Below are 21,973 nucleotides of genomic sequence, written 5' to 3' on the forward strand. Positions count from 1 at the left end.
TGTCGACATCCGTAACGGGTACAAATTAAGAAAAATAAAGTACCAGATGTCAACATCCGTTGAACAAAGGTACTAGATGTTGACATCCGGAAGACAAAAAAAACTTGGGGATGGGGTTAGAGAGAGAAAAAAATGTTGTTATTTTTTAGTGAGGAGCAAAATGAGAATTTAAAATTTTTTAGGATGTATAAAAGAAGTGTTTGGAGGTGCAGGGAGAGGCCTCCTTTAGGTTTAGGCCATTAGTAGGTTTTCCTTTTTTGTTCGCAAGGCCAATTCAGGCTCATTTCACTTTAAGCATAATTACATTAACATGATCCAATTTCCTTTATCAATAAATAAAAAAAAAAGTTAGTTTCACATGTCATTTTAATAAACTTTGGATATCAATAGTTTAAAAAAACATGAGTACTTAAGCGATCGTTCGCATCAGTCTAGTACTTAATATCTATTTTTTTTATAATAATAAATAATTAAAATATGTTTTTAGAAGGTACAAGTAGTTGAGCGATGTCCGCATTAACCTAGTACTTAATGTCTTTTATTTTGTTCAAAATATTTCCAAAATTAAAAACATCAATACCTATTCACTTAAGCTCAGTTCTCATTAGCATTCCCTTTCTTTCACCTTTCTTTCACCTGTAGCTCAGTTCTCTTTTTTAAACACCTTTTGCGTTTGCCATGTCCTTTCTTCCTTCTCTTTAAAGTATAAAATGTAGTTCTTAAGGTCTTCATAAGTCATGGGTCATGCCCAGTTGTATTGATTCAAGTTGTCAAAGTTATCCAATAATCTAAATGGCATGTTTGTCATGGTCCTAGACGTCCTAGGAAAATATAAAAGAGCAAAATATAGCAACAAATATAGATGACACATATTGTCTACATCGTCATCCTCATCGTCACTCTGTAAATAAAAATATATCCTATCAACAATGTCATCTATTGTTATTGGTTGATGTTCAAATAATGACCCGATCACACCACACACAAGACTATCAAATCGAACATCATCACCAACACCATTCAATCCCAAACAAACACAAACATCTAAAATAGATAATCATACCAAATGCTGCTTGATACATATACTTTCATGTTCAGGCACCCACTGACTAAAAGTGTACTTTAACAACACTCCATTAATATCCAACGATTTCTCCATCTGAACACACCATCTAAATGGAGTGACTCCAATTCGAGAGCGGTGTGTGGGTCTCAATAAACCATTTACTTGAACAGTGTAGTCTATTTTTCAATGGTTGCGAACAACAAGCTAAAAGACCAATGAAAAAGTTCAAAAACCAATTGTCAACGAAGAACAAAATATCAACTTAATTAACTAAAATAAATAAATGGACCAAATTCAAAAACATTTATCTTCCTTGACATCCATTCTTCTTCTTCTGCCATAGCAATCCTCAAATCACCTCCTAAAATAAAAACAATACCTAACTATATATATATATATTATGCTTTCAAATATAATACAACAAAAGACCACAATATAGGGACGACTATAGATCAATATGGACATTGTAAGTGTTTAAGATTTTTACTTCCAATTGCCATTATAATCAATTTCCATCCTTCAAACTATCCAGATTATTCTCAATGTCACAACTCACTATCTCAAGGTAAAAAAAATGTACAGTAAAAAATGGAGGCAGAGACACGCAATTGTTCCATTCTCAAAATTTCCCTTTGTTATCAATTAAATGTTATCCTAACACAATCAATCACCAGGAATCCAAATGTTAAAAAACATTAAAAACAAGGACTAGTCACATTATTTAAATCAATCAACGAAGGGGTCAAATTAGAATCCCCTTTTAGAGCAAATAACCAATTGGACAACGCAACACAAAGGGACACAACCAAATCAACAAAACCATGTGTGCACTCATAAAACCTAAAGGAGAAAGGAGAAGGCAACACAAGGGTTCAAAAGTGCCAAACCTCATTTTTGAATTCGACAGCGGCATCAACGAAAAAGGGAATGGAGGAAGATCAATAATGGGGCTTCGTTCGCTATGGGTCGCAAGGCTTCCAGAAGGCCAACACATTGGGGGCTCGTCTATGGGGTTCCAGATTGAGGGTTCGAGAATGGGAGATTGGTAACAAAGATGGAGTTCGAGAGTTCAAAACGATAGTTGCAAAGTGGGGTTTTGTTCGACAACTTTTGGCTTCGAAAATATTGGACTTGCAAAATGGGGTTTTGATGGAAGAATTTGAGTTTCAATAGTGGAGTTGAGATGCACTGAGGATAGGAGCGTGATAGATTCGAAAATGTAGGAATGTGAATATTATGGTTGCAGCTTTTCAATCCCACATCCCACACGCGAACATATAAACTCAATTTCTCTCATTTAGTTTAAAATTAATTTTAAATTAAAATTTATATTTAAATAGCCACGTACACCTACCACGTTGAGTGGTAAAAAAAGTGATATAAAAAAAATGTCAAGTAATCATTTTCCTTATAAAAATTCAATTACTAATTGACTTCGTAAATTATAATACTTTAAGTAGAGTAAAGATGACCTCAATAATTTATGTTTCCCAAATTAGAAGTACATTTTTCGATAATGTTCACGCAATCTTAATCCCACATAATAAAGTTAGAAAAATGCATTTCATAATAAACCTAAATTTTTAACTTCTAATTAAAATATTTACTACTTATGGAAAGAGAATTAATGATTAGTTACATAAAAAATTATTAAACATAATCATTTAATAAAATTAATAAATATAGTATACTAACTTCATAAAAAAGTTATCATATTGTTATGAATTAATGGTCATCTATTGATTTGATACAGTTATTGATATGATATAATTCATATGATTTCCATTACTCTTTATTCTTTTATGTAAATATTAGTATTAAATATTTGATTGATTTGTATCTTTTATGGGTTACATGTTGTATGTATAGATAGGACTCTTCCTATCAATAATAACCCACAGAAAAGTTGCTCCATATTCTCTCATTATCTCTTCTTCCTTCTCTTCTACTCTTTATTATTAACTTTATTTTATAACACGTTATCAGCACGATGTTCCAACCAACCGAATGCTAGTGAAAGCTATCTAATGATAGTACTCTACGTGTCTTAATTCAGGCTCTTTCTAATCCTTTCTTCTCTTACAATTTTATCTTATTTTCTTATCCTTGTGTTGTGATAAAAATTGGTTGACTTTATCAACTTTCATCTTCATCTTACTATTATTATTTTTATTATGATGGTGATTATTATTATTATTATTTTATATGTTAGTTCTAAACATGCCAAACGTTGTAGAATTTGAATTTGTAACTCTGGATATTACAAGGAAAAATTAATTATATTGGATATTAAAGATTGAAATACATTTAGATGCAATGGGTCTCACAAATATTTTGAATTTATTTCATGTCTTTGTATGACTGAACAAAACAGTGAAGCTTTTGATGAAATATCATGAGATCCGTCCATTCCCAGAAGTGGATGTAGCAATATTTCTTGTTTATATTTTCATGGTCATATTCATGGCCTTGACTGTGGTTGTGGTCATGCTAAGAATCATGATTGTGGACATGGTCATAAATAAAATTTCAAAAAGACACATTTTATTACCAAAAGTGGAACAATGTGAAAAAAAAGGAAAAGAAAAATGTGGTGTAAACCTTACCTTACAGGCCAATTTTGTGAGGTTGAGTCAGACTTAAAGTCCACTTCTTAACATGGTATCAGAGCCATTGTTTAAAGCCTATCCTAGGGAGATTTGTGTTTGTCAGGCATATAGTTCCACCTGCTATCGGACCGCTATCAAACCATCCATTAATGTCTAGTCCCACGCACAAGATGTATATCACAAAATGATAACATAAGTTATCATTACATTGGTAAAAAATACTGTCGTACATAAAGGCATCTTAAAATATAAGGAGAAGAACATATAATGATGAAATCGTTAGATACAAAACACAATTGGTTACTCAAGATTTTTCACAAAAACCTGATATTGATTTGTGAAAAGACATATTTAATGGTATTAGATGCAATGCAACAACATAGTAAAATTTGATTATCCTAGTTGCACAACAAGGTCTGTATTTACATCTAATGGATGGTGTTACAAACTATTTGTACGGGTCCTCTTGATATTTATATAAAAATCCTTGAAGGATTTAATTTGTCCAATAAGACAAATTCTAAATAGGGTTATTCAATAAATTTGAATAAGACATTTTATTGATTAAAGCAATGAGAACGTGTGTAGTATAATCGTCTTATTGGAGAACTAAATTGAATAAAAAATAATAAAAAAACCAAAATAAACTAAAATAACAAATTAGAGAACTAAATCATTAATTAAGTCTTTATTAAAATAATCTTCATCCGTATGTTTACTATAGTTAAAATAATATTTATTTACTAAACTTTTGTGTTTCAAAGATAAAAATAATTTTTTTATTTTGTACCTATTTTTTAAAGATAACATTACTAATTATTGTTTAAAATTTTAAATTAATAAAAAATATTTTTTATTTTAAAATTATAATATCCAATATGAGAAGAAATACGCATATTATCTTAATTTTACATTATTTACTATAATTTTAAATTATTTACTATTTTAAAAAATTTATTTTATTTTCAAATACATAAATTGTTTAATATTAAAAATTTGGGTTTTCATAAATATCTTTTTTATTTAGTGGTATTGACTTCAACTAGAGATGGCAAATAAACCCGCCCCGTGGGTATTGCCCGAACTTGTCCCTGTTTTGACGGAGAATCCCCACATTGATTGGGTATGAGTATGGGTATGGAGAATCCCCGACTTTTTCAATTGGCTATGATGATGGTTATGAGGATGTACATATCCCCGCCATAACACTCGTCCCCGCCATATCTCCTTCATCATTTGAATTATTAAAATATTCACAATTAATTAAGTAACCTTATATATATATATATATATATATATTCAATTTTTTATTTCATCTAATTATTTGGTTTGTCATGAAACTCATTCGCATCTTCAATATATTTTTCATCTTTTATCATAACATTTATGTAATTATGTTAAAATGATGTATGTCATTTAAAAAAAAATTATGTCTCATATTTGAATATTTCTATTATTTTTTAATATTTTTATTTATTGTATATTTTCCTTTCACATGAGTATGTTTAATACTCTCAATTTAAGTGTTTAATAGCATAAACCTTTAATTTACTAGGTAATATAAAAAAAATATTTACTTATTTTAATTAATTTTTTTCATTTGAAGAACTCTTTTGTTTCGCTAAAACAATTATTTCTCAACTATTGAGTATATATGTTGATATTTGTAAAGTGTTCTTAGATGTCTAAGGTATTTTTCATCTTATCATACCCTTAATTATACATTTGTTTTTCTTTGTGCGATTTCTTTCAATAGTTTCTAAGACATACATTTGTTAATTTTTTAATATTTTTATTTGTTGTTTATTTCATCATGTAGAATACTATTTTAGTATATTTTATCTAATTATTTTTTATTTTTTAACTCATTATATCAATCATACTATAATTTTTCACTATAATTGTATAAATAACTTTTATTTACTACAATATCAAAATTTAATGTAATTGCCATGAATATTTTTTTATCACCATCCAACATATATTGGAGTTCAAAAGATACAATATTCATGTTAAATTTTTTTATTATGTTTATTATTTGTTATTTGCGTCATTTTGATTAAGTGATGTATTATCATTTTTATTAGTGTATAAAAAAAGAGATTCATTAGAATTTAAAAAATTGAAGTAAACAAACATTTAAAATATAATTTAATTTGAATATTTGTTTTCCTTTAAATTTTTTTAAATTTTATCAATTAGGTTTCATTAATGTTTGAAGTTTGCAAATTTAGAAAATGTTTTAGTTCTCATGAAATTTTATTTGGTATTCCAATCTAAATTGTAAACAATTATAATTTATTTCAAAATATTTGATATCGAATAAACAATCATCCTCCTAATATTGAATATTTGATAATATTATGTTTCATTTACCGTAATTTTTTATTATTTTATAAAAATTAATTAAAATTTATATTAAAGTAGTAAGGAAACGGGTACGGCTATGGGTACGAGATTATACCCGTTACCTAGTGGGGATGGAGATGGGTATAAAACTTTAATACCCGTTAATTTTAGATATGAGAATGAAAATAAATTTTTTTACAGGATAAATATGGGATAGTGAAATTCGTCCATACTCCGTTGTCATCTCTAACTCCAACTTTATAGTTTCAAAATTATACAAAACATTTTAATAAAAAAGATAATATTTTTTACAATTATAATTTTATCATGTGCATTAATAATAACTTTCGAAAAAGAAAAGGGTAATATTTCTCACATTTTAAAATGTTCTTGAGATGTTATTTTTTCTCTCAGCTGTCGTGTCTTGTCTCATCCTTACCCTGTCCTTTTCCCAAGTACTGTAGCCGTTCCCCACTCTCCCTTCAAAACAAACTTTGCAGACAATCTCCTGTCACAACCCTACCTCACTTATCTTTTACCTCTTTCCCATGTTTTTCATATATCTATGTTTAAACATATTATTAATTAATTAAAAAGCAAACTCATCTGTAATATCTATTTAAAACAATCTGTTCTAAAATTAAGTTATTTAAAAAATTGAAAGTAAACAGCATAAGGGATTTTGCAGGAAGAAAATATTATAAGGGAAACTAAACAGCAGAGGACTCTGCAAAAGTCTTACAAACCTGATCTTCTCATATCCAAACTCTTATTAGCCGACCAAACCAAAAGCAACACAAAAAACAGAACTCACTACTCTTTCTTTCTTTCTCTCTCTCTCTCTCCATGGACTTGCACTGGAAGCAATGGAGAAATCAGCAGGAGTCAGAGCAACAACAACATTCCCCAAACACGCCAAAATTTCTCCCTCAACACCATCCACCACCTGCCTCTGCACCACTCTCTCTCTTTCTACCTCAACCCACCACTCTGCCATCGTTTTCTGATTCCACCCTTACTTCTTCTGCACCTCCCAGATTTCCCAGTAAGATTTTCCACGTCCCCTTTTCTTCTCGTTGCTAAAGAAACAAACTTTTTGATGGATTTGCTCATGGTGTTTATGCGCTTTGTTTTCAAAGGTTGTCTCTTTTTGTTGTCTCATTAGGGATCGAGAGTTGTTTCAGCTTTGCACAGTGGCAAGAGCTTGAGTTGCAGGCTCTGATATTCAGGTACATGCTGGCCGGTGCTCCTGTTCCTCCTCAGCTGCTTCAACCAATCAAGAAAAGCTTCCTTCATTCCCCTCTCCCTTTCCTTCATCTTTATCACCCTCCTTGTAAATTTCTAACCCCATTTTCCTTCTACTTTCTAATGGTAGTCAATAGAAGATGAACCGTTTATGTTTCACCACATTTATCAGTTATTTTGTTTTCTGTCTATCAGGAACAGAACTTAATTAAATTCACTTTGATAGTAGTTTTCTATTTTTTTTTTCTTACTGATTATTGTGATGATTTTGTTAGAATTTTATTTCAGTAGTCTTTATTAGGGGAATTACTAAAGTGAAATTGATTATAATTTATTTCAGAATCGACTAAAAATATTGTGTTAAGTTGTTTAATATTCTGTCAAAAGACTGTATTGAAGTTTAATCCTTATATAAGACATGGTGATGAGAGGTTGTTTCAGTTTTGTTCATGATATAAAGTTCGAATTTTGAATATGCAAAATGTTTAAAATATTGAAAAAAAGAAGAATTTTATCATTCATATAGTAATCAAGTTAAGCGTAGTTAGGATTACTTTTGTTACTTTTCTTCTATTTGGTACTTTCCTTTGGGGTGTTTGCTTTACAAGGGTAGTAGAATACGAAAGGTTAGTTTCTAGGCCATAATACCTTAGCCCATTAATGTAAGTTCATTTGGGTGAAAGAATTCTGAAGAAAGAATTGATTTTTTTTTTTGGCATCAGTGTTGGAATCAGGGTACTATTGGGGAAGAGAAGCAGTGGATCCGGAGCCAGGGCGGTGCCGGAGGACGGACGGGAAGAAGTGGCGGTGCTCGAGGGAGGCGGTGGAGGGTCAGAAGTACTGCGAGCGGCACATGCATCGTGGCCGAAACCGTTCAAGAAAGCCTGTGGAACAACCTCATGCATCTTCTTCTCCATCCTCTGCTTCCTTCAAACATCATCATCTCCATCACCACAATCAAATGTATGCCTTCACATTGTGAAGTTTGTTGCATTTCTTTTTGAGTTTCATTTTCAATTATGTGGAATGCTATGTCAATTGGTCAACCACCATAGCTTACCAAAAGGGTTGCTGCTTCATAGTGTAATGAAAGTTCTTCATCCAAAACATAGCTGTTTTGTTCCTCCTTCCTGCAATGTCCTTTCGTGAAAACTAAGCTGTTTTTACTGGTTTCCCTGTAGTTCCTCTGGGGCCAAGGCTGACAGCAAGAGCTTGTCTGAAAACCGTGATCATGTGGATGGGGATGGCAGATCTGATAGCCATGTCCTGAGGCATTTCTTCGATGATTGGCCAAAGACAGTGCAAGAAGAAGAACATGGTGAAAGCAATGGTAGCAAGAACAACAACACTGGAACATATCTTTCGATGTCAACACAAGGAATCACTTCCTCGGATGTGTCATTGAAACTGTCCACTGGTCATGCAGAGAATACATGCCACGTGGGTTCAGTTGGAGGACCACTTGCAGAGGCACTGCGATCATCCACCGCCACTTCTTCACCAACCAGTGTTCTGCTGCAGTTGCCAACTACTTCTGCTTGCGACACCAGCGTCATCAGCACCTAAGAGTTGCTGGGGTTTGTGAGATTTTTTTGTTACTTTGGAGAATTCTTGGACATGTATGCTGCAAATAGTTTTTGTTACTTTGGAGAATTTTTTGGCATGATAATAACTAAGGAGAATAGTTTGAGTCCTCTCAGCTGAGTGAATAAGCAACTTTACCAATTTCATGAATGTAAAAAATTCTAATGGTATGAGTAATAATAGTTTCTGATTAAAGAATAAGACTACAAATGTTTGACACAGCGTTTGGGTTGGACTTTCAGAAAAATATATAGAAAACGTAAAACGTTCACTCACAGTATTCTGTTGTAAAGCTTCTTGTATGTTTACTTATATATGGAAGAGTCGAAAATGACAAACACATTAAATTCTCTATCTTTAACTGTGCAAAGACTTTTGACTTGCAACATTTGAATGAATTCTTAGTCAACTTGGATGGTTAACGGCTTTAAATTGTGGTTGCATTCAATTGGCAAAATTGCGGGTAGTTGAGGACATATGCGCCTATAATTGCGAAGTGCAGTATTGTGGTGAAAACTTCAGAAACTGATGAACATATAATTTATGAAAGGAGTTGTAATAGGTATGTTTAGAAGTGTGATAATTTCTTCAATGGATCTTCTAAACTTAACATATAATTTGACGATTGTTTTGAAAGGAAATTGATACTTTACAAGTTCCCATTTCACATACATGAATGTCCATTAAGATCTCAATAGCATCATACCTAACTAGACCTTGATATGTTTAAGTTGGTAGTAGTACAAGTTCTTCAGTGTTGTGTTGTTTTGAAGACCCACAACAAATTTCACTTTTCTATACATTCATTACTCAAGGTGCAATTGTATGAGATCTGAAAGAGTTTAGGAGATGCACATAGAAAGTGAACACCTTCCTCACTTGTGTGATTTGGCCATTTACAAAAAGAACAACCAAATAAGAAATAAAATAATTCTTACTTTCTAGGATGCAACGTTGAAAAGAATATGTTTTGGCTTGATGACTTTAATTTGGTGTGTAGTTCAATTTATAAATGAAGAAGCATAATGGTTGTATATGTAGTGTAAATACAATACGTAATGAAAAAATTGAATAAGAGACACACCTCTCATCTAAGATCACTTTTGTGAGATCTTGACGTTAAATAAATATTTTAAGTAAAAGATATAATGATTTATTAGTTATATAATTTAGAAGATTTATTTTATTTAAAGAAGTTCTAAAAGATAAAAGGGTTTAGTAATTATTTAATTAAAGGATTTATTTTATTTAAAAGATTTTGATAAGAGATAAAATTATTTATTATTTAATTTAAAAGGTTTATTTTCTAAAAAATAAGATTTGAGGAATAATTATTCAATTAAACTTGTTATGTTATAATGTTAAATTGGAACTTTTAATATCATTTAAATGCACTATAAAAATATTTTCTTAATTGTTTAATATTTTCTTTTACTTCTTGTTATACATCTCTAAATACATGTTAATCCTTATTAATTCTTGACTGTTTTTGCCCAAAAAGATTGTAAATTTGAATGAAAGATCACTTAGAAACAAAATATAAATGATTTACAAAGCTAGAAGCATTCTTCCACTTTTTCTTCCTCTGTTCTTCTCATGTCTGAAGATTTGGAACTGTTTCTGGATTGTGGGTTCGAGACAATTTTACTAAAAAATGGCTTGCTGTGTAATATTACTATAATTACCAAAGTGAAATGATATTTTAAACTGTTAGAATAAAGGAGAAAACAAGAAGAAACCAGTGCATATGTATCTTGGACATTGCGTGTCCTGAAACCAAGCAGAAGTTGATAAGAAATAAACACAGACAAAAAATAAGAAACCATAAGCACAAAAACACAAATTCTAAATCATGAATTTTAAGACGAGATATAAAAATAATTAAGGTATGATGAAATGTATATTTTGTTTCCTCTTCCATACATGATCCACGGGTAGATATAGAATCCCACACAGAAAAATCTCACCAACCTAATCAGTTCACTCAGAAAGAAAGAGAAGAATCATTGTTGTTAAGCAGTAAAATGAAAGATTAAGATCCATAGGATTGGGGAAAGGAATAGTTCCATGTTTTATTAACCACCTAAATTTCAGATCAACACAAAATATCTCATCTCTAAATGCTCATGAGATCTAAAGCTTAACAACTTGACTACGCCATATGCAAGCAAAAATATCAGAAGTATCAAACTATTCTGCTAATACATCTGTATCACGAATAATCTTCTGTGAAGGAAGAATAATTGCAGCCACTGGTTTATCTTTAAATCCGCCACCTTCATCAATGATCAGCCTTAAGCCTTCTATATGAAGTTTGGCATGGTGACCACTCACAATGATGGTTGGACTTGTAGTTAGTTCCTAAAAGAACACAATAAGCCAATTTATTTAAAGATTCTACAGAAGAAAAAATAAATGCATAAATATCCTTTTAGTCCTTAAAAATATAGTTTTCCCTATTTAAAACCATATGATGTAGCAGTAACATTATAATATGCAGTAACTTATCACCTCTGGAATATCCCACACAGTCTTTCTCCCACTTAGAGCCTCCACCTTAGGCACCCGAGTATCTCGAGCTTTCAAAAGTTTTAACTGCTCTTTCACATCTACTTTTTTCTGCAAACCAGCATGAACAGCAATCAACTTGCAGCACTTGCTTCCATCTTCAGTGTTAATGAAGACATCGTCCTGGCAAAATTTGATCCAGAGAATTTTCAGCAATTTTCAATCTAATTCAAATCATTAAGCAAACGAAACAAGGACTGCCAAATCAAGAGGCAACCAGATAACTTGGAAATCTGTTATATGATACGAAGCATAAACACAAAGAGGCAAACAAAGTAAGCCTCACCTCTTCATGGACCCAAACCAAATCAGTCAGAAATTTCTTATGCTCATCAGGAACAGCCTTAACCAAATCTGCATGCAATGAACTGTCCTTCAGTCCAGAAAACAGTACTCAATTTAAAAGAAAGCGCTAGTGAGACTTCAAAACAGTACTCATACATTATACTTCTAGGACAACCAAGATCCCCTAGCTATATAACTATAACTATAATTCACCAATGCCATTCATAGTAAACCTGAAGCTATATAAAACTGCACATACTAAGTTACAAACCAAGTTATCAAGATCAATGAAACGAAGCAAACTTCACCACAACCTCAACATTTCAAAAACCTTGACATGTCAAAATAACACAATTAACAGAATTGACATGTCAAAACCTTGATCAATGAACACATGCAATTTACTCTTCTAATTAGCGCTATTATGACTTTCTTTAAATGTATCGGAAAGTTTAACCGGTTTCCTATCATCTTTCCTTATCGGGTGCTACACCAATTTTCTCGAGTCCAGATTCTACTTGATTCTTTGGTATGATTCTCTGTTCAACATTAAAAATGCACTATAAAAAAACCACCGAGGAATACAAATTCAATCTTCTCTTGTATGTATATTATTCTATATGTTGTCATTTATTGACATTTATCTTACTATTCTCAGTTTTTGTATGAAGTAAATAAATGCTTAAGGCATCAAATTTATATCAATCAATTGATTTATTTTTCTCATTTCAAAAATCTATCCAATCAGAAAATATTTATTAGAAATTAAAATATTATCCTCCTTTCCTTCAATGAAACCCAATTCTAAATCATATCCCACAAAATCCAAACACCCATGTCCTTAAAATTTGTTGATGGATCTTGGTAACACCCTAAGACATTGGCTATGAAATATCTCAGGTACGATTAATCAAACACCCATGTCTTTCCAAATTAGTCAATTCTTTTATCACCAAAATATTTGAGTTTCATAAATATTGTTATCCTATAAATAATAAAGAATCATTCTAAATATAATGTTTGCACTCTGATAACAGATCATATCTGCCATACACTGATAATATATCCTATCAGTCATACACCTTTAGTTTTAGAAGTAAACTTACCATGCATGATTACTTATGTTTGAATAAGAAGTTATCTAATATAAAGTTAAATTAAATTCCAATTTTTAAAATAATTATTAAAACAACTAACTTACTTAAAATACATGATAATCGATAATTTTACTTGTAACCATTATAAGAGCTTGAGACATTCCTACAAAACTTCAGTTCTTTGAGCTGGTTAATCTCAGAGCAAGGGTATGATAATCTATAACTGAATATCACTTTGAAGAAAAACTTTGAGAAAATATAGATTGGTTTTACAGTATCATACAAATTATGTGTGATTTAAGCTCATAGTGTATATAGTGTGTGATCATTAAAACTTAAAATCTTTTTCTTTCAATGTGAGTTATAAGTAAATTGAATCCGCAGGAAAGGAAAAGAAGAAGAAAAGAATCAGTGGTAGGCAAAGCAAAGAACAAGAGAGGCTAACCAGCGGAACCATGGGGAACTCCATAGGATTCAAAGGTTGGCCCAGCGTCGTAAATCGACCCTTGATATTCCGTCCCCTTGACAGTGTTAAACCTCTCCTTTATCTTACCACTCCACCTTCGACCTTGCAGGTGCATATTCTCGAACCCCTCACCACTGAACCACCCTTCACGTTCCTCGCTAGCCGAGTACTCCTTCCACCCATCCGAGAACGGCGACCCGTCCGGAGGTGGCGGCAGGAGGTGGAGGAAGGCGGCGAAGGCCAGGTCGTGGTTGCCGGAGAGGAAGACGTGCTTCTGCCGCGGGTAACGGGAGGGCAACGCCACGAGGAAATCGATGACGAGGCGGGTGTCGGGACCGCGGTCGCAGTAGTCGCCGAGGAAGATTACGGTGGCCGTTTCGAATTCTGATCTTTCGATGCTGCGTTCGAGATTCGACCATAGATTATTCAGCTTCGTTATGAAGCCGTGGATGTCGCCTACGCAGATTACAAGCCTGGGTTTTGGGTTTGGGGGCTCTGACATTGGTGCTATTTTCTGGGTTTCGGTTTGGTTCCAAGTGTTCTACTTGGTCAGTTTTGAAGAGTTTTATTTATGCACGTGTCTTAAGCCAGAGGAGGGGATTCGGATTCTTTATACATCACACATTCTACGGTTGTTATGGTTCTTATGGATCGGTTGCATTCTATTTTCCAAAAGCTTGAGAAATAACGTAGTTCTTACGATTTCAGTTCACAATTTTGTTAAAGAAACACATTATATTTGATCAGATATCGTTCCCAGATCATAGGATGTAAACAGTGGCGGATTAATCTAAAGTTTAATAAAACTGATTTAATTTGCGATTCGAATTTGTGCTTTAATTAGTTCTGAATTACACATCTTATATTTTTCATGAAAACAAACGGCAAATACCCAAAATAGCACTCAATCATGAAAAATCCCTCCCGGTGCGATTCATGGTAGAATGGGTGATCAATCTGTCAGACATGCACAGCCTTTACAAGGAACAGCCTCTGACTTGAAGGCTGTATATTATATTATGACAGTATCTAGTGAAAAGTTTGTGCACGAGATTCCTCAAACTTCTAAAATATACAATTTCATAGTTTTGTTAACTTCATCCTCCAACTTATTTGATTACAAGGTAATTTCATGACAAATTTAGTACCAAAATTATCTTTCAAGTGCATGTTTAACACATTCTGCACTCACCCTTTTAGAGTCCGCGCAATACATTAAAAAGTCTATAAAATTGCTTCTAGGATTTACTCTTATTTATTGTTGCTACAGAAGGATCTTGCTTGTACATACGCCTACAGGTAACAAAATTCTTTAATCTGCTCCCCCTCCAGCATGGTAACTGGAAGAGTATGACATGTTTTTGAGGAATTTATACTTTCAGAGTGCGAGAATCAAGTTGCTGTATAAGGTGAACTTCCTATACCTCTCAAAAGACACGTTTTACCTTGTTATAATCAAAACTACTATACAACAAAGGCTTACATAATTGTGGCAGCTCGAAACATGAAGCATAGAGCCAAAACAAGGGAATCCAAACAAGAATGCCACTCTTGCCAAAGAAGAGTCTCTTTAAAACAACTCAAATTCCACTTGCTCTCCTGCTGCATTACACTCTACATACTGAACACCCTTGCACTGGGACTGTGGAGTCATCTCTGAAACTCCAAATTCACATAAGTCTGGAAGTTCTGGTGGGATAGCGCAACGAATTAAGGCCCAATTAAGGCCTTCAAAGAAGGGGTGTTGTTTTATCTCAGCAGCCCCTTTCTCTGTACCCAAACGGTTTTCAGGCTCTTTAACCAACAACCCCCTAATGAGATCCCTCGCTTGGAAACTAACAAATGGGGTATCAGGGAATCTGAGACCTTGCAACACCACGTTGGCTAATGTTTCTTCATTATTACAACCTTTAAAGGGTGTTCTTCCATATAAGAGCTCATATAGAAAAACACCAAATGTCCACCAGTCGACTGCAGCTCCGTGTCCCTCTCCTTTGATTATCTCAGGCGCCAAGTATTCATGTGTACCAACAAATGAATTTGATCTTGCGTCAGTGGGTTCTGCCACGAGCTGTGGCAATGATCTGAGATGGGCAGCAAGATCTGTTTTTAATTTCCTTGTTTTTGCGGCAGGAGGTAGGAGTCTGGGGCTGAAGCATGGAACTTGACAGGATGGTTCAATACAAAATGGCTCAATGCAATTAGATTGTGCACAAGGACCAGAATTCTTAGCAGGATCCACATCAGATGACTTCAGAAGCGTTGGGCTAACATCGCACTTAAGTGACAGATCAAAATCTGTCAGCATAATGTGACCATCTTCTCGAACAAGAATGTTTTCTGGCTTCAAATCACGGTAAACCACTCCCAGCATGTGCAAGTACTCTAAAGCAAGAAGGACTTCAGCTACATAAAACCTGCAAGTACAAAATTTCTTGTGAATACAAAATCATGTTGCCAACAAGGTTGAATTAAACCAACAAAATTGACGAAGAGAAATCACTTTCAATTATGGTAGCTATCAAAGCACTTTGCTCTTGAATAGACAGTGCATGCATCTACGACAACAATTATCAATCAAGAAGACTAACAGCATACCAGTCCAACCCAATCTCAATCAAATTGTCTAGATAGATTTTACTTGTTAAAACTATATTGCTAGATTCAATTCTTTATTAGCTTAATCCTGTTCATGAAAGATACAAAAACAACACTCAAGAAACCTTTAGATATGCAGGAAAATTAAATATAAAGATTATCAAGAAATGAATTTATGCTTCACTCAATTTCACAAAACCAACTTGTAAAATAAGATTTACATCCCACTTATATATTATGATTTGATCATATCTCTAATCGACGTGGAATTCCTACACATCGCCTCATGTCGAGGAATGAGCATCTCATATATGGGATTAAATATTTGTGGGTGGTTCAATAGGAGCCTGAAAGTGAGTGACACAAAACAATCCTAATAAACTTGACTAAAATAGACTTTGAATGACTCTCATACTATATTAAGAAGTGAGACTTTATGTCTAGTTCAATCTCAAAAAACTGACTTATAACTAAGATTTGCACCCTACCAATATATTATAATTTGGTCAGATCTTTAGTTGACGTGGAATCTCCATATTTAAATTAGACAAAATGGTGAGAAGAAAAACAAATAATTCTTTGTACAAACTAGAAACTTTAAAATAACAATTATTATTACAATGACAACAAGAATAATATTGAAAGTTCACACGAACTAGATTTCATAAGACTTTATAAGGATGGTTTAAAAATATGCAAGCACTTCTAATTTCACATGTTTGTTTGTGTGTATCAATCGTCATTTTTCCTTCTCTTAATTACATGGAAATTTATTTATTGAGCCTAATTCATGCAGTTCTTGTCACACATAAAATATTTCTGAATAATGCCATCTCTTTTTAATTGTATTGCCAGTCACTGGGGTTAAAATAAGGAACTTCACTGTTTCAAATGACAAGGTATGCATTATGGGCATTGCCCAATTCCACATATTCAAACATTTACAAGCTGAAAGCAAAAACTGGAACAAGAAAGCAGATCCCTATTTACAATTGCAGGAGGAAGATATTACTACCAAATTTATTCAATAATTGAAAACCCACTTTCCAACGTTAAACAAAGTGGACTTCGAGAACAGAAACTTCACTAGTTAGCAGTGAACGCTGAAAAAATTAAAATATTCAGGGTACAACAGCATTGGGATACTGATTGTTTAGTAGGATTATAGAGGTCAAAGAGTACAATGCTAAGGTATGTACAAAAGAAACATGCATCACCCAAGTGAGTTGCATGAAAGCAGATCAAGGAGACACTGGGACAGCAGTAGTAACATGATATATTCCTTAAAAAGCCCCATCAATCAGTAACCAAAGTCACTAGCAGGATTTCATAACCTAAATCTGACGGTGGCAGAGATCCAAGTGAGTTAGAAAAGGATCTATCAATGAAATTGACGTAGTTATTATTAGGAGTATGAGAAATAGAAAATAACTTATCCAATATTAGCAGTACTGAATTAGAAACTGCACAATGGCAATTATTTATAGAAAATATTTCATGGAAGTTATGCATTAGGAGTATATATATCTGATTGTGAGGTGTGTAATTAGACACGTGCTGTTATTTGCACTTCTAGTGGAAGACTTAGTTTCTGTGACAGCAAGTATATTGCAGTATCATGTGTAATTTTTGTGTTCCTTATCATATTAGCTTTTCAATTGATGTTCTGTCACTTTTCTACTTAACCAGGTATCCTGAAGCACAACTACGCACTATTTCATAACTTCAGGATGAAAAAGGTGAGGAACAGATTTCTTTTTTCCAGCGATATAAGCTGCATTCATACTTAAATTGTTAATGCATCATTTTAAAATTCATATCAAAGTTTAAATCATTGTTGCCTACACTAGGTAGGCCATAAATGCAAGACAACTGATAATTTATGAAGAATGAGCTCAAGGAGACTTCAGAAACAAGGAGAATTAAACAAACTAAACTGTACCAGAAAATACTCTACCAATTGTTGAATATCTAAAAATGCAGTACCAGGGAGGTAGCTCATAATATAATTCTCACCAGACAGAAAAGAAAATGAGAATATATTACAAGACAGGTTCTCTTAGCAAGTACCTAGCTGCTGGCTCTGAAAAACTTCTACCAAGCTGTTTCTGCCGTAGAACATGAAGATCACCACCTGGACAATACTCCATGACCAGACATGATAAATTATCTGAGGTAAACTGCCCATACAGTGTCGGAAGAAAAGGATGATCCAGCATCCTTAATATTTCTCTTTCAGTTTGAGCCCTAGGCATCTTCTTCCTTCTTTCCAAAAATTCATTGTCCATCACCTTGATAGCAAACAAACAACTTTTGCCAATTAGCTCAGCAAGATAAACAGTTCCAATGTCTCCACAACCTAACTTCCTCAAAAGATTGAAGTGTCTCAAGCCCAAGACTCCATGCTGCATTTGAGCATGTCGTATGGCCTCCCATCTAACATCCTTTGACATGTGAGGCCTATTGCCACAACTAGCCCCACTGAGATTACTCTCATCACTTGTACTTGTACTACTACTGTAGTCACCTTGACTACTCTTTGAACTTTGTGAAAATTCAAGTTGCTCTTTCAATACGGTATTCTTTTTCACTTTTGTAACTTCTCTGACGCTATTACAGCCGGCTGGTGCTGAGCCTTGCACATTAACAGAGTTTATTCCATCTCCAGAACTAGTAGAGTCCAATGATACAATACCTTTGTTGTTTTCTATAGCACACCAGCATCTCTCACAAACAAGTTGAGTTGAACTAGTAACTGACGTGTTATTTACCTCATTGGATGTGGGATCAAATAAAGCAGAAAAGGAATCCTGCTTTAGTTTTTTCTTACCCAAATTTTTGTTCTTGATAATTGATTTGACCGTACGAGGGGCATGTCGTGACAGTTTGCACACTCTGCTGCCATTTACTGAAGTAGATGAGGAACAGACTGTTTGTAACCTATCTTTTTGCCCATTCTTTGATACAGATGTTTTATTTCCTAATTTATTAGAGGAAGAAGCATTTTCAGAAAAGTCTAACTTACTTCCATTAGTGTTACAACTAGATGGAGAAGATGCAGATGTTTGTTTCTCTATTTGAGAAGGTTCCAAAGACTGCGATAGAACCCCAACTTTATTTGATGAACTAGCCAAGTCACCTATCAATGAAGCCCCGGTACCATTTTCAGTAGTTGCAACAGCAATTTTGGAAGATTGGACATTTTTGCTTAGTGATGTGCTTTTAACAGTTGGATGAGACTGGGAAGCTTTATCCAAGGCATGTGAGCTGCTGTCTTCTGGCACTAGAGATATTTCACTTGTACTCCCTTTACTCTCAACATTAGAAGGCCCAGATTGTCTACCTTCAACTACAACTGAATTGTACAATGTCTGTATCTTCCCAACCTCAGATATTCTTGGAGAAGCAGTTGACTTTGATAATCTTTTCATGGCAGCCATTTCTGATGCCTTAGATATACATAGGTCTCTTAATGCCTGCTTCAAAGTCAAAGGCTCAGAATATCCAACTCGTGGGGACCGAGGAGCACCCACTGTAATTGGTTTTTTCAATGAACTTTTCATCCTAGGGCTTGTACCATCCTGTAAAAGGCCAGAATCCCTTGATGAAGATTTAAGAGTAATTGATTCAAACAGCTTATTTATATCATCATCTAGATTATCCTTATATCCCAGTTTCAGCACAGGATGCTTCCGATTTTTCTCATCCAAGCTATATCCAGAATTGGACTGATATATCCCGGCAGCTTTGTCTGTATTTAGGTCGTCCCTTGCTTCTACAATTTCACAAGTGCCAGAGAATGAACCCATTGAGACAGATTGTACCACTAACTTCGGTGTGGTAGAGGTAACAGAAACAGATTGTCTCTCAGTGAAAAAGTCTATTCTACTTTATTTCTCATGTAGCGCATCAAACACCATAAACTCACAACTCAAAAACAGTGAACCTGCAGTTCAACTTTCAGAATCAAAACCATTGGTGCGATAAAATCAAATTTGTAAGTCCAAACAATATATCCACCTCTTTACCAGCTACGTGAGATAGAAACCCTGATGCAAATGCCAACATTTGAATGCATCAGTACACGAAGCGGAAATATAAAATAGTAAATTGAGCAAAAAGAAAGGACACAAATTGACCTCAAAAAAATGAAAGAACGAAATCAAATGGAAAAAAAGATGGACATAAAAAAGAAATTCAAAATGGTAAGAGAAGCTACAAGATCAGCAATTTCATAACCCCATTACTTGTAGGACAAGTGTCAACTGCGGGGAACACAAATCATATTGCACATGGAACAAAAAGAAGCCGCAAAAAATCTAATTTATTTTCCTTTACAACATTCTAACAGTTTGGCACTCCCTGCTATTAATGTGAAGATGAGTACAAGCCAATCCATCTCACAAAATACAAGAATTTTAAATATTCAGTCCTTTTAAAACAAAAGACGATTAACTAGAGACAAATCAAGGACTAAATAACAGGGTTTTAAAAAATGAGTTAAGCGTCCTAATTGCCGTGCATTTAAGCACAGGATCCAGTTTCTACCCAGCAAAACAACCCCTCGCTGATTCTGCTGTATAGAAAACCAACATCAAGTAAAAACTACATACTTTGAAGATAAGCTAACAATTTTTCTTATCAATTCAAAGACTTTACCAATAGTTGTAATCAACAGATCAAATGAAAATGAAAGCAGAGGCGTAAGCCAATCCTTGTTCATATTTACAGCGACATTGTCAAATTAACTAAAAGCACGGACAGTAAAGCAAATCAACTTAAGGATCGATAAACCTTCCAAAAAAGTAACTTCGAAACACACATAAAGATGAAGGTGATTTAACAAGACAAATTTTATCAAAATTTTAAACCAAATCCTTCAGTTATATAAAAAATAAATAAAAATAATCCAATAACTTTCATCCCAAAGTGATTCAAATTTTCCCAAAATGCATAATATATATATATAGATAGATATATATAATCTAAAAATGTAGTCTGTGTTTGTTTCATCCAAAATGTAGAATCCAAGAGCGGCAGCTTCTTCTTCTTCCTCTTCTTATTATTCTCCTTCTTCTTATTTTCATTCTTATTCTTCAGAATGAAGTTGAACAAGCATAGAAGGTTGAAATCTCATTGAACAGACTAAGACAAAGCAACAGAGTGTACACAACAAACAGAGAACACAGTTCATCGGAGACTAACGGAACGAGATATCAAAAATCAAACTGTTCAGACACGAAGCGCAATCGGAAACACAGAAGCCGCACCTGCAAGCAAGAGAAGGCGTAGACACCGAGCACATTGACATCAAGGTGCTTCAGCAAATGGAATCCGCAACACAGAAAAATCAATCCAGATTAAGAACAGAGAGAGAAACCCTAGGCGAGCATGGAAGTGATGGAAGAAACTGAAAGGTGGAGAGAGAAAGAAAAAGAAAGAGAAGAAGAAGATGCACAATGTTTATTTTCTTCTGTTCCACTTTCAGCACTGGCACTGATTATTTCGTACAAACCGGACCCATTTTCACAGACAAAATATTCTGAAACTCAAAAAAAATATAATAGACATAATTTTTTAATTTTTATTATGAATTAGTAATTATTTTTTAATATTAGAATAAAATTTATTAATTATAGAATTTTTCCAATAATTAAAAATTTAAATTGTATCACGTATAAAAAGTTATGTATTACCAAGACATAGAATCAGAACAATGAGATTTAATCCGAAATATCAAGTTATCAAGTTGTAATTTAAAATATAAAACTATATTTATCACGGCGCATATGTAATTATGTTAAATATAAAAGGAGTTACTAACAGAATATTTTTAATATAATATATAGAAATATTTTTTAGGTTTCATTAGAATATAAATAAGATTCAAAATTACTTGAATGTTATTTGTCGTGTTTCCCTCACCCTGCGATCTCAGATTTGGCTTCGTATATTATTAAATAACAGTATGATTTTAAATGTTTAAATAATTTGTGTAGTATCCGATGCCCTTTTTTTTTCTTTTTTTTTCTTTTTTTTTCTTTTTCGGTTAGAATAACAAGTTGATGTGATGATATTTTATGCGATGTGATGTGTACAAGGAAGA

The 21,973-nt window shown here is 33.3% G+C and overlaps 3 protein-coding genes and 1 long non-coding RNA gene across 5 annotated transcripts; 1 reads left to right on the top strand and 3 right to left on the bottom strand.

Annotated features, from left to right (window-relative positions):
* Positions 1-730: 730 nt before the first annotated feature.
* LOC114190827 lies at positions 731-2,320 on the bottom strand. Its single transcript, XR_003605863.1, has 2 exons — positions 1,954-2,320; positions 731-1,427 (listed from the first exon to the last, which is right to left on the bottom strand). It is a non-coding gene; the product is annotated as an uncharacterized LOC114190827 (long non-coding RNA).
* A 4,420-nt stretch (positions 2,321-6,740) lies between these two features.
* Positions 6,741-9,117, top strand: LOC114190426 (growth-regulating factor 4-like). Its single transcript, XM_028079303.1, has 4 exons — positions 6,741-7,069; positions 7,190-7,357; positions 7,992-8,232; positions 8,451-9,117. The coding sequence occupies exons 1-4, from the start codon at positions 6,871-6,873 to the stop codon at positions 8,833-8,835; spliced, it is 993 nt and encodes a 330-aa protein (XP_027935104.1). The 5' UTR covers positions 6,741-6,870; the 3' UTR covers positions 8,836-9,117.
* Positions 9,118-10,725: 1,608 nt separating this feature from the next.
* On the bottom strand, positions 10,726-14,007 carry LOC114190621. The gene is made up of 4 exons (XM_028079582.1): positions 13,249-14,007; positions 11,708-11,775; positions 11,365-11,544; positions 10,726-11,214 (listed from the first exon to the last, which is right to left on the bottom strand). The coding sequence occupies exons 1-4, from the start codon at positions 13,769-13,771 to the stop codon at positions 11,044-11,046; spliced, it is 942 nt and encodes a 313-aa protein (XP_027935383.1). The 5' UTR covers positions 13,772-14,007; the 3' UTR covers positions 10,726-11,043.
* A 477-nt stretch (positions 14,008-14,484) lies between these two features.
* LOC114190620 (serine/threonine-protein kinase D6PKL1-like) lies at positions 14,485-21,363 on the bottom strand. Of its 2 annotated transcripts, none has more exons than XM_028079581.1 (4): positions 21,138-21,363; positions 19,896-19,916; positions 17,938-19,813; positions 14,485-15,686 (listed from the first exon to the last, which is right to left on the bottom strand). In XM_028079581.1, the coding sequence occupies exons 3-4, from the start codon at positions 19,674-19,676 to the stop codon at positions 14,840-14,842; spliced, it is 2,586 nt and encodes an 861-aa protein (XP_027935382.1). In that variant the 5' UTR covers positions 19,677-19,813; positions 19,896-19,916; positions 21,138-21,363; the 3' UTR covers positions 14,485-14,839. The 2 variants fall into 2 exon arrangements, with proteins under 2 accessions (XP_027935382.1, XP_027935381.1); XM_028079580.1 differs by having other exon boundaries at positions 19,888-19,916.
* Positions 21,364-21,973: the final 610 nt, after the last annotated feature.

This window comes from Vigna unguiculata, chromosome 7 (assembly GCF_004118075.2).
Source record: "Vigna unguiculata cultivar IT97K-499-35 chromosome 7, ASM411807v1, whole genome shotgun sequence".
NCBI lineage: Eukaryota > Viridiplantae > Streptophyta > Magnoliopsida > Fabales > Fabaceae > Vigna > Vigna unguiculata.

Excerpts from the sequence above, each read along its gene's own strand:
- LOC114190620 (XM_028079581.1), bottom strand. The coding sequence starts at position 19,676 with ATGGGTTCATTCTCTGGCACTTGTGAAATTGTAGAAGCAAGGGACGAC. Across the intron at positions 15,687-17,937 it reads TTTTCAGAGCCAGCAGCTAG|GTTTTATGTAGCTGAAGTCC; the intron begins GTACTTGCTAAG and ends TTGTACTTGCAG.
- LOC114190621 (XM_028079582.1), bottom strand. The coding sequence starts at position 13,771 with ATGTCAGAGCCCCCAAACCCAAAACCCAGGCTTGTAATCTGCGTAGGC. Across the intron at positions 11,545-11,707 it reads TGGTTTGGGTCCATGAAGAG|GACGATGTCTTCATTAACAC; the intron begins GTGAGGCTTACT and ends AAATTTTGCCAG. Across the intron at positions 11,215-11,364 it reads CTGTGTGGGATATTCCAGAG|GAACTAACTACAAGTCCAAC; the intron begins GTGATAAGTTAC and ends GTGTTCTTTTAG.
- LOC114190426 (XM_028079303.1), top strand. The coding sequence starts at position 6,871 with ATGGACTTGCACTGGAAGCAATGGAGAAATCAGCAGGAGTCAGAGCAA. Across the intron at positions 7,070-7,189 it reads TGCACCTCCCAGATTTCCCA|GGATCGAGAGTTGTTTCAGC; the intron begins GTAAGATTTTCC and ends TTGTCTCATTAG. Across the intron at positions 8,233-8,450 it reads CTCCATCACCACAATCAAAT|TTCCTCTGGGGCCAAGGCTG; the intron begins GTATGCCTTCAC and ends GTTTCCCTGTAG.